General features: G+C 40.0%; 3 protein-coding genes across 3 annotated transcripts; 1 reads left to right on the top strand and 2 right to left on the bottom strand.

Annotated features, from left to right (window-relative positions):
* Nucleotides 1–114: 114 nt before the first annotated feature.
* On the bottom strand, nucleotides 115–1,441 carry LOC122625373 (eukaryotic translation initiation factor 2 subunit 1). The gene is made up of 2 exons (XM_043805524.1): nucleotides 632–1,441; nucleotides 115–516 (listed from the first exon to the last, which is right to left on the bottom strand). Exons 1-2 carry the CDS (start codon nucleotides 1,324–1,326, stop codon nucleotides 183–185), a joined length of 1,029 nt encoding a protein of 342 aa, XP_043661459.1. The 5' UTR covers nucleotides 1,327–1,441; the 3' UTR covers nucleotides 115–182.
* A 1,499-nt stretch (nucleotides 1,442–2,940) lies between these two features.
* Nucleotides 2,941–3,763, bottom strand: LOC122623948 (histidine triad nucleotide-binding protein 3). The gene is made up of 3 exons (XM_043803347.1): nucleotides 3,498–3,763; nucleotides 3,244–3,434; nucleotides 2,941–3,170 (listed from the first exon to the last, which is right to left on the bottom strand). Exons 1-3 carry the CDS (start codon nucleotides 3,685–3,687, stop codon nucleotides 3,132–3,134), a joined length of 420 nt encoding a protein of 139 aa, XP_043659282.1. The 5' UTR covers nucleotides 3,688–3,763; the 3' UTR covers nucleotides 2,941–3,131.
* A 348-nt stretch (nucleotides 3,764–4,111) lies between these two features.
* LOC122623947 (eukaryotic translation initiation factor 4H) lies at nucleotides 4,112–9,206 on the top strand. Its single transcript, XM_043803346.1, has 5 exons — nucleotides 4,112–4,216; nucleotides 5,305–5,610; nucleotides 5,731–5,918; nucleotides 6,802–7,098; nucleotides 7,478–9,206. The coding sequence occupies exons 1-5, from the start codon at nucleotides 4,185–4,187 to the stop codon at nucleotides 7,642–7,644; spliced, it is 990 nt and encodes a 329-aa protein (XP_043659281.1). The 5' UTR covers nucleotides 4,112–4,184; the 3' UTR covers nucleotides 7,645–9,206.
* Nucleotides 9,207–11,014: the final 1,808 nt, after the last annotated feature.

The following is an 11,014-nucleotide window of genomic DNA, read 5'->3' as shown; positions in this document are numbered from 1 at the left end:
GATGAACAAGCGCATTTTGATTTGTCTTCTTGGGCATCTCGTTGTTTTCACTTTTATAAATCTTTAATAGCATTCGTTATATGTTATGTATATAAATTATAAAATTACAACTTCTGATTTTTGCAAAACTCGTTTAATCGTTTGTTACAGTTGCTATAGTTGTGTCTGATGCTGTGGCTACGCTAATCCTCTTCCTCTTCCTCATCATCCTCCTCGTTCGCACGACCCGCCCCCGATCCCTTGTGGTTAAACTCTTTCTCTGGATCGAACTGCATGCCTTCCTGGTCGGCACCGTCCTCCTCGTCATCGTCGCCAGCCACCTGGGCGTTCTCGGCCTCAGCGCGCTCCAGGCGTCGTGCCAGATCCGCTTCGTCGATGGCCGTAACCAGTTTGGGCGCCATGATCACCTTGAACTCTCCCTCGTACTCGATGATCTTGGCGCGAATGTGCTCTATGGCCACCTCCAGAGCCTTCAAACCGTCTGTCTTCTTGGTAGTGGATGTGGTCATTACATAGCTTAAAGGATTAGGGTGGAGAACGATTACTTTTACGCCCCAATAATTTAAACATTTTTATTTCACAAGAAGTTGTGAAACAGCTACACTATCTTAGGTAATCGTATTCAACTTACAGTGGCGGTGCTATCAGGTTGATGCGGATGGGCAGCTCCTCGGTGCTCAGCTCCAAGCCCTTGGTAAGCGATGCCTTGACAGCGTCGATGCCCTCGTAACCGTAGCAGGAACACTCGATGTCCGCACGGATCTTGACAGTAGGCGAGACCAGCTTGCGCTTGATGTTGCTCAGGAGGACCTCCTTGGTCTCCGCGTCCAGGTTGCACTCATCGAAGACAGAGGGATCGGTGACCGATTGCTTAAAGATGTCGTAGGCGACCGTCTTGCTGTTGTACTTCTTCTCGAAGTGCCAGGCGGTTTTCTGGTAAAGCTCCTCCAGCTTCTCGTTGCCCTCGTAGCCAAGTATGTCGGCGACATGGCGGAGCAATGAGTTGATGGCCTTGGCCTTAGCGAAGCGCTCCGTGCACTTCTCGACATCTTCGGGCGAAACACGCCGCTTCGACAGATCGATGTAGCCCTTCTCCTTGTCCACACGGATGACCACCACCGGCTCGGTCTTGCCGACACGGATCAGCTTGTTGATGGAGCGGATGCGTCGGCGGGACAGCTCCGACAGGAGAATCATGCCCTCGATGTTGTTGTACTCCAGCAGATGAACGTAGGCGCCCATCTCGGCGATGGACAGTACGTTCACCATAACGACATCCTCGATCTCCGGATACCGCTCGTTGTAGAAGCGCGACGTGAGGGCCATGTTCAAATCCGTGGACTCTGGCCAAAAAAATGGGGAATTCGCACTTTTCGAAATGAAAAACGTGTACAATTTCTGCCGAGCGGGCGTAAGAAGAAGAAGCGTACGGTATGACAGTGGTGATATCGATAATCGATTGCGGCAGCCGGCAATACATCGGGAGACGCTTGCTGCTGGTCACACTGAAAAGGTGGGGCAAAAAATATCCAACAATTTTTTTTGTTGATTTTTTTGATTAAAAATGATTCGTTTTTTTTCGATATCAGTAAAAATAGTTATCCAAAAGTGGAATGCCATACCTCGTTGAATTTGTAACAAAATTCCCTATCCACCTGTGTTCAAAAAAAAAAAAATAATTTTTTGCCATTTTTTTGCAAATTTTGATGATGGTACCCCTTATCAAAAATGCAAAAATTTGTCAAAATTTGTTTTTTCGAAAATCAAAAAAGTAATAACACACATAGTTAGCTATGTTTAATAGCAGCACAAAACAGTCTTCATTTTAGCTGTGCGCCAATTTTTGGCCAAGTTGTGGCGAAAACGCCGATTGAAAATATGCGATTTTAACAATTTTTGTTTGTTGATTTTTTGATTAAAAATAATCAGTTTTTTTTTATAGCAGTAAAAATAGTTGTCCAAAAGTGGAATGCCATACCTCGTTGAATTTGTAATAAAAATCCCTATCCATCTGTGTTCAAAAAATATAAGTATAATTTCTTGCCATTTTTTGCAAATTTTGATGATGGTACCCCTTATCAAAAATGCAAAAATTTGTCAAAATTTGTTTTTTCGAAAATCAAAAAAGTAATAACACACATAGTTAGCTATGTTTAATAGCAGCACAAAACAGTCTTCATTTTAGCTGTGCGCCAATTTTTGGCCAAGTTGTGGCGAAAACGCCGATTGAAAATATGCGATTTTAACAATTTTTGTTTGTTGATTTTTTGATTAAAAATAATCAGTTTTTTTTTTATAGCAGTAAAAATAGTTGTCCAAAAGTGGAATGCCATACCTCGTTGAATTTGTAATAAAAATCCCTATCCATCTGTGTTCAAAAAATATAAGTATAATTTCTTGCCATTTTTTGCAAATTTTGATGATGGTACCCCTTATCAAAAATGCAAAAATTTGTCAAAATTTGTTTTTTCGAAAATCAAAAAAGTAATAACACACATAGTTAGCTATGTTTAATAGCAGCACAAAACAGTCTTCATTTTAGCTGTGCGCCAATTTTTGGCCAAGTTGTGGCGAAAACGCCGATTGAAAATATGCGATTTTAACAATTTTTGTTTGTTGATTTTTTGATTAAAAATAATCAGTTTTTTTTTTATAGCAGTAAAAATAGTTGTCCAAAAGTGGAATGCCATACCTCGTTGAATTTGTAATAAAAATCCCTATCCATCTGTGTTCAAAAAATATAAGTATAATTTCTTGCCATTTTTTGCAAATTTTGATGATGGTACCCCTTATCAAAAATGCAAAAATTTGTCAAAATTTGTTTTTTCGAAAATCAAAAAAGTAATAACACACATAGTTAGTTATGTTTAATAGCAGCACAAAACAGTCTTCATTTTAGCTGTGCGCCCATTTTTGGCCAAATTGTGACAAAAACGCCGATTGAAAATATCAGATTCCTCTGATTTTTTGTAATTTATTTATCAATATTTTGCATATTTAATATTTCATTTCATTATAAATTACACTTCACATTTAAATAACAATGTATATCAGTATTAGTTGGCTCCGTTTATTAGTTATGTGTACATACATATGTAGTTTATCTAACAATTGTCTATGATAGTCCCGATCTATTCCTTCTGAGAAAGGTAAGAACGCGCCTCGTCCGCCTATAATTGAATAGATAAGATTAACTGCAGTGGAGCTGTAATGTAATCATAATCAGCATAGCCAAATACGTACGGTTTTGAACCAAACGGAGGGTCTAAAGATCAATCTCGATAGGAAGTTCATTTGGGTTCGAGGGGCAATGGCGTGCATGTGAAGGTGCTTCACCGTGATGAACGGCGGCAGATGGAATCCGAAGAGGGCATCATCGACAGGAATCCCCTTCCCCGCCAGGAACTCCTTCAGGGCGCTCTCCATGCGCTGCACTGCAAGGTATCCAAATATATTAGGTATGCACATGGCTTGGTTGGCGCAAATTCAAATCTTACCCAGTTGGTCGTGCGTTTTGTTTAGATCCTTGAGGCTGGCATAGTGTTTTTTGGTCACTGCCAAGTAATGGTGCTCGGAAGCGGGTTTAATGTCCTGGAAAATGACAAACTCATCGGTTTCCACTTCCAAAACACTTTTGGGGTCCTGCCCGTCGGATATTTGGCAGAAAATGCAGTTGTCGTCCGCCATGACTTAATTTTAAGTTTAATCTATATTAAATATAGCAGTTTGTACTTTCACAGCTGATTAGGTGCACTGTCGATAACGATAAAAACTAGCCTAAGGCCCAAAAATAAATACCGCTAAATGCAGTTTCAGTATTAAAGAAAAACCTATTTGTGTCCTAAAGTCTATAATATTCTTTTAGCAAAAAATTTGAATTTGTTTATACTACTACTTATGTATTACATTTTATTTCAGCTTAAACTATGTTTTATTATAGAAATAACTATTACACTATGCTAAAGCGTCCAATTTAGCAATCGATATCTAAAATCGGTTGCAATTGGGCATGAGTCCCTGCTAACGCATTAGGGTGTATCGCCAACTACAAAAATACCAAAAATGCGGCAATCGGTGAGTTGGTGTGGTGACACTGCCGGGCTAAATTCGCCGCGATAGTATTTTTCGCCCGTGTGTTCACACTGCGGTTTGCAGCGAATTCGCTCATTTGAAAAAAATAAAACATGGCTGGAAGAGGTGGTTATGAACACGCTAGGTAAATATTATTAATTATTTTTACAATCGCGTACGCTCCGCGTTGACCGCGACGCGCCGGTGCCTGTGAAAGTGGACGCGATGCGATCGAATTACGCGAGTGCCGACAATTTGCCCAAAATGTGTAATAATGCACGCGGTTTTTGGGGTTTGGGCAAAAAAAAAAGGCAACACCAGCCCACCAACACACGCGCACGCTCTCGCCTCGCCGCTCGCACACCCATACACCCATATGTGCATGTGTATTGTACGTGTCGGTCGTTGGTCGCCGCCGCCTTTGTACGTGCGTGCGTGTGCGTCTGTGTGCGGGGCAGTGTGCGTGTTTTTTTTTTTCTTAACATTCTTTTTCGGTTTTTATTTTGTCGATTCTTTTCATCGCCTGCGTTGTTTTTCTTGGAAAACTCTGCTGCAGCCGGCGTCTGCGTCAACGTCGACTGCGGCGCTAACAGCACACCGGCAGATTTCAAATTAAATTCCCCCTCCACCCCGACAAAAAAAAGAAAAGGAGAAAAGAATATGAACCCAAAAATAGTTGCAAATTCCGTGCAAAATGCAGTTTTCGCCAAAAAGCGCGCGCGATTTTTTTCCCCCCTCACCATTTGACACCTGTCCCATTGCATTTGTTGTTCTTCGGTTTTGTTATTTGTGCCTGCATCTCTGTTGACTGTTCGCCGGGAATCCGAGCCAGCGTTACCCGCCTACATAGATAAACGGCAACCATGTGCGTTTTGCCCCAAGGGGTGGCGCCACACACACACCCTTCCCCCTCGCCCTCAAGAAGGAGGAGAAAGAAGAAGAAGCAGAGACAGACACACCCCCATTAATTGGATTCGGTGTCAAGGTTCCCTGGCCACGGAGTACTCCGGCAAACAAAGGGGCATAACAGATACCAGGAGCACAGAATCGAGTCCACGATTCAGATGGTTTGGTTGGCCAAATCTCTACATACCTGCCTTCTTCAGATCGCTTATTTCCAGGGTTCTTTAGCTTTAAGGGTATTATTTACTCCCGAGAAGTTTCGGAACATACTTTGTACAAGAAACCAAAGATGTGCTCTACTAACTATCCATTTCCATTCCTCCATTTCAGAGGCGGATTCGGTGGGGATCGGGCATCCAAGCAGTTGCCCACGGAACCACCCTTCATCGCATTCGTCGGCAATCTGCCACAAGGCCTTGTGCAGGGCGATGTGATCAAAATATTCCAGGACTTTGAGGTGAAGTACGTGCGGCTGGTGAAGGACCGGGAAACGGATCAGTTCAAAGGCTTCTGCTACGTGGAGTTCGAGACGCTGGACAATCTGGAGCGGGCGCTAGAGTGCGATGGTCGGATCAAACTGGACGATCTTTCGGCGCCGCTGAGGATCGATATTGCCGATCGGCGGAAAAATGATCGGTGAGTTGAGGCCAGATAATATATTCTTTAGATTGGATCGATTGGAACTCGATCCACACCCACTACCATACCCATTTACCATTTGACTAACCATATTATGTATTCTGTACTTTCTTACAGCCCTGGTGGCGGTGTTGGCGGCGGCAACGGCGGCATGACCCGCGGCGACGGCGGCAGAGACGGTTTCCAGAAGCGCGGCCCACCTCGCCAGGGCGGCAGCAGTCAGTCCTACAGCCGGGGAGGTCCTGGCACTGGCGGCGGCGGTCGGGAGGGCGGCGGCGGTTCGGGTAATCGCGGCGATAGTAGAGGTTCGTACAATGATAGTTATGGTGGTCACAATGATAGAAGTCGCGGCGGCGGCGGCAGCGGCGCGGGCTCCGGCGGTGGCATGAATAGAGGATACAATGGTAAAGCATTTTTATCTGCCGTCCAACCAACCAACCAACCAACACGTAGCTGCATCCCTCGTAGTGCCGCCAAAAACCAGTTGATTCTGATTACTTATAACGATTACGATTCAGTCGCATGGCTGGAAGACACATCCATGCTGCAATCAATCCTCGAACGTGATCCTAGAATCTCCCCTTCTGTTCTGTTTCGATTTTCGTTTCTGCTCCTTTGGAATCCTCCTGCGGTTCTACATCCTGTTCTTGAGTTGGTTTTGCTTTATATTTCTTTGGTGTGCTCATCAAAGAGTTTCCACAAGACAAACTATACAATTCATTGTCCATTAGTAAGAATAGTATCATATCCTTATGAAAGGTGTAAAAGGCAGCGGTGTTTTCATTTCCATTTTTTTAGTAGTAGTATGCATATGTTTCTTTTCTATGCATAGATGCACATAGAATAGTTTGTCTTTTGTTTTGGGAACTTGGTTATTTGAAGAATTGATTGATAGGAATCCGATAATTTCTTTTGAAGTGGGTTTGCTGCATACTGACTACTCCTGGACTGCTAGCTGTTACCTCTTATTTCCTACCTTCTTTTGAGCTTAGTTTGCGTCCATTGAAAACGTCCACCCCGTATAGCTCCCTTGTAGCAGTAGCCTAAGCACACACATTGATAGACTTGAAACGACTTTCCACCCGCACGCTTTTTTACCTTCAACTGCATTTAGCTAGCATGCTGAGCCTAATCTTAAGCAGGTTTCATCATGACCAACAGACACTAATCCAGTTGCTTCCGTTGCAGATCGGCCGGCAAATCGTGGTCGGTACGGCAATTTCAACAACGACGATCGACCATTCGATCGTAACCAGGATCGGGATCGCGGACAGCGGGAAGGAAGCTATGGCAATCAGTCGCGCGACGGCGATCGCTACAACAACTTCAGCCGGCACCGCGACCGCGAGCGCACCCACTACAATCCCAACCAGCAGAGCGAACGTCCCAGTGGCGGCATGAGCGGCCTCGGCGGCGGCTCCGGCGGATCGGGAGGCCTTGGCGTTGGCGGTGGCGGCGGCGGCGGTTCCTCAATGGGCGCCATTGGTGAGTTGCAACTATAAATACATAGCTGGAATTAGGGAAGTTAGGCAAACAAATATAACATTAAAAGCATTTTATGTTATCTAAATGTTCAGTAATTTATTTACCCTTGTCCACAGACGATTTAATTTGTTTCAAGATACCGATTTCAAGATAATTTTCAAATGTTTGAATATCAATAATATCAAGAATACCACAATTACCCCTACCAAATTGTGTATTTGATGTACCTGTAAGTTAGTTCAAGATCAAAGACGTTCCATTAATAATGCAGAATTGGGAAGTACTTTATTGCATTTAATTGAGTTTTAAGAGCATTAAGTTTGCCCAACCGTTCACCCAATATCCATTATCCAATAACCTATCCGTTCCTTTCCCGCAGACGATAATGAGCGGCCACGTCTGCAGCTGAAGCCACGGACCATTGCCGCGCCCATAAACGCGGTGGCAGAGACCAAGCAATCGGCCTCGATCTTTGGCAACGCCAAGCCGCGCGAGGAGAAGCTGAAGGAGCTGCAGCAGAATGTCAATCACAACGGCGATAACTAGAGGGCAGGAGTCGGTCCGCAATACAATATGCCTGATATGATATTTTGGTGTGCGAGAACGAGGGAAACCGAGATAGAGCGAGAGAAGGAGAGAATATGGAGGAGTATGAGGAGGAGGAGAAGGAGAAGGAGAACAAGGAGGAGGAGGAGGATGATGACAAGAAGGAGCATCAGCAGCATGCATATATAAACACATACATTAATTAATAACACTACGCTACATACCTATTATATACGAAAGATATGTACTACATTACAAGATCGAAGATGAAACAACAGGCTGGCCTCTGTGTCTCTGTGTCAGTGTCCAGTGTCAGTCAGCAAGCAAGCAAGCAACTTAACAGCAGCAAGAGCAACAGCAACAGCAGTAACATCAGCACAGCAACAATCAACATGCAACATGCAACATGCAACATGCAACATGCACCATGCAACATCAGCAACAAAGCCAAGCAGCAATTATGCAACCATTCTAACTCTTTGCAACAACAAAAAACATCCGCAACAGCAATGGAAAGTCTATAAATGTTAGTCCTTAAGCAGCGATAAACTTTAGTCTCGTGCATATGGCCTATATATAGTATATATACGGTTATGTGCGATTCGTGTACAGCAGCTGTATGCACGCTGCTATTTGTTAGTTAAGTGATGCATATAAACCAACAAAACAAAACAAAACAAAAGAAAAGTTCTACCATTAAGGTATAAATAGTAAACAAAAAACAAGTAAAACAAAACAAAAAAATGAAAAGAATACAAAACAAAAAAAGCAAAAAACTCGAAAAACAAAGCAAAAATCGAAAACAAAAACTTTTTGACAAAACGTTCAGCGTAGCAGGCAGGCAATTTATACAGTTTATATAGCAAAAAAAAAAGATGAAAAAAAAACGAAAAACCCAAAAAAAAAACATAACGAAAACAATTATTGAACATATATACCTTATGAAATTTAAAACACCAACAACAGATCTTACAAAACAAATCGCAGAAAAGCAGAACATCAACTACGTACGTAAAATACAAAAAAAAAGAACGGAAAAGTAATCGTTGAAGATCTACTAGATGAAATGCGCAGAAACTTTATATAGCTACCGAAAAGCAATCAACTACATAGGTCGTATGTAGCTGAAGATAAAGTTAAAGTCTAAGCAGACCAAACTATGCAAATATTATTTTGATATCCACCCATTATACACTTTAACCATTTATGTCAAAATTTATTTACAACTACCTTCGGTTCAAATATTTCTTTGCCTACATTTGTACATTTACTTTTCTAATATTGAATTGTCGTGCACATAGGATCTGATTTCTTTGTAGATACCCTTGATATAAGTCGAAAAAATTATGGAAAGCAATGTATACATTTTATTGTTGTTTGTGTGTTTCAATTATTATTTGCATAAGTAAAAAGCGTTTTTCCCTTCTTAACGACCTCTTCTTTGTTTCATCACCAGTTTTTTTAAACAATTTTTTTTTTGGTACCTTGCAAGAGCTGATTAATCGCGAATTGTAAATTAATTTGAAAATAAAGCGAAAAAAATTAAATAAGAATGTACCGTATCGGTTTGGTGTTTTCCTTCGGACATTTCGGAATTCGATTTTTTCGGAGTGCGGCTCAAAAGTTAAAGGCTCAGCACTTTGTATATACAAAATAATCAAATCTTACCCCGTTGCCGGAAGTAACCACTGTTGTGTAGTCCAGTCCGAATCGGCCATGTCCTGCTCCGGATTCCGATACCAAGCCCTGCCCAATCCAATCCAATTTAATCGAATCAAATCTAATCTAATCCAGTCCAGTTCAATTCAATATCCCAGAAACACAGGACCGACTTAACCGACTTGACCAGTTAAACAAGAGCTAACTGCGACCAGCAGGCGCAGCAAAGAAGCAAATAGGAATACAGATCAGAGTGTGTGTAGCAGTTAAAGTAAAGTAAATTACGTTTAATATACCTTTAAAGCTAAAGATAAACTTAAAATATATAATTTTTAGCACCAATACCGTAAGCAGTCAATGATTTACACTAACGAAAGCGGACAAACAATATTTGTAACTCCTCAAAAAAAAAATAAAACAAAAAACAAAACAAAACGAAACGAAAGAAAAGAAAAACCAGAAAAAATAATTGAAAGTAAATGAATAAATAACTTGATCGAGTTGACAACTTAATTAATTGCTGCTCTATACCTAATTAAGAACTTTGATATGCATTTTAAAACGCCCATAAAGACAAAGACAAAGAATTGTTTAAATTACGATTAAACCAAAAGCAAAGTAACACTAAAACGAGAATTTATACAAAGCAAGAGTTAGACATTAACGTACATCATAAAACATCTATATATACACAGATTATAAATAAATATACGATTGTGCTATGATTAATGACGAAACTGATCGAGTAAGCCAGGATTAAATAGCAATTCTACTCTTAGCAACCGCAATAAATTAAAACAAAATACACAAATGGAAAACTAACCGAAATTAGCAAGCAGTTAGAGGAAACAATCGTAGACGTGAACGAATTATATACATTTTTACCAATTACCAACATCAGCAGAAATCGCAAAATGCTAACTTCATGTAACTTACATAACAAGAAATTAATATAAACAAATCAACAAAGTCAAATCTACAGACAACAACATGTTTAATTAAGTGAATAATGAACGAACGCTAAACAAATAATTCACACACAACATTATAACGAAATATATAAATATATATATTTTTTGTTGTTTGAACATTTTGTACGATACGTATATATACATATATATACACATAACTAAATAAATAAATAAAACAAAATATAATACAACTCACCATCTCGTTTTGATTATTTCCAAGGGAAATTAGGGAATAATTCGAGTATTCAGCTAGCAAATAAAACACGAACAGATTTTCATTTGCATAACAAATTCAATTAAATCTCATTTTATTTCAGTTTTGTTTGTTTGTTTTTTTGTATTTTTTACAATTTATTAAGCTAAAGTGTGAAAAAATTTCGCTTTTAATTTATATATATATCCTTTTGTTTTTGTATTGGTTTTTTTTTTGTTTTAATTTATTAAATTACAATATTTTTAGGTTGCCCCTTTATTAATTTGATTTATTTTGGTTTGCATTATTTTAAATGTTCGGTTTTTTTTATAAATTATACATAAATTATGCAACTTGTTTAAGAACTAAAAAAGCGTTAATTATTTATATATAATGAAAATAAAAATCGTTTACTTTTATCTCATTTTCTTTGGGCTTTCCTTTGTATTTGCTTTCTTTTAGTTCATATTTTTACATTTAGATGTTATTGTGCAGTTTTGGTTTCCTTTTTTGTTTTTTTTTGGGTATGGTTGCTTTTTTTTTGTTT

The sequence above is a fragment of the Drosophila teissieri genome, chromosome X (assembly GCF_016746235.2).
Source record: "Drosophila teissieri strain GT53w chromosome X, Prin_Dtei_1.1, whole genome shotgun sequence".
Taxonomy (NCBI): domain Eukaryota; kingdom Metazoa; phylum Arthropoda; class Insecta; order Diptera; family Drosophilidae; genus Drosophila; species Drosophila teissieri.
Note: the sequence above shows the minus strand (reverse complement) of the source record. Positions and strands in the feature narration are given on the sequence as shown.

Coding starts and splice junctions, on each gene's coding strand:
- LOC122623947 (XM_043803346.1), top strand. CDS start 4,185: ATGGCTGGAAGAGGTGGTTATGAACACGCTAG. Junction 4,217..5,304: donor GGTGGTTATGAACACGCTAG/GTAAATATTATT, acceptor CCTCCATTTCAG/AGGCGGATTCGGTGGGGATC. Junction 7,099..7,477: donor TTCCTCAATGGGCGCCATTG/GTGAGTTGCAAC, acceptor CCTTTCCCGCAG/ACGATAATGAGCGGCCACGT.
- LOC122625373 (XM_043805524.1), bottom strand. CDS start 1,326: ATGGCCCTCACGTCGCGCTTCTACAACGAGCGGTATCCGGAGATCGAG. Junction 517..631: donor AACCTGATAGCACCGCCACT/GTAAGTTGAATA, acceptor TAATCCTTTAAG/CTATGTAATGACCACATCCA.
- LOC122623948 (XM_043803347.1), bottom strand. CDS start 3,687: ATGGCGGACGACAACTGCATTTTCTGCCAAATATCCGACGGGCAGGAC. Junction 3,435..3,497: donor CAAAACGCACGACCAACTGG/GTAAGATTTGAA, acceptor GATACCTTGCAG/TGCAGCGCATGGAGAGCGCC. Junction 3,171..3,243: donor CCTCCGTTTGGTTCAAAACC/GTACGTATTTGG, acceptor ATTCAATTATAG/GCGGACGAGGCGCGTTCTTA.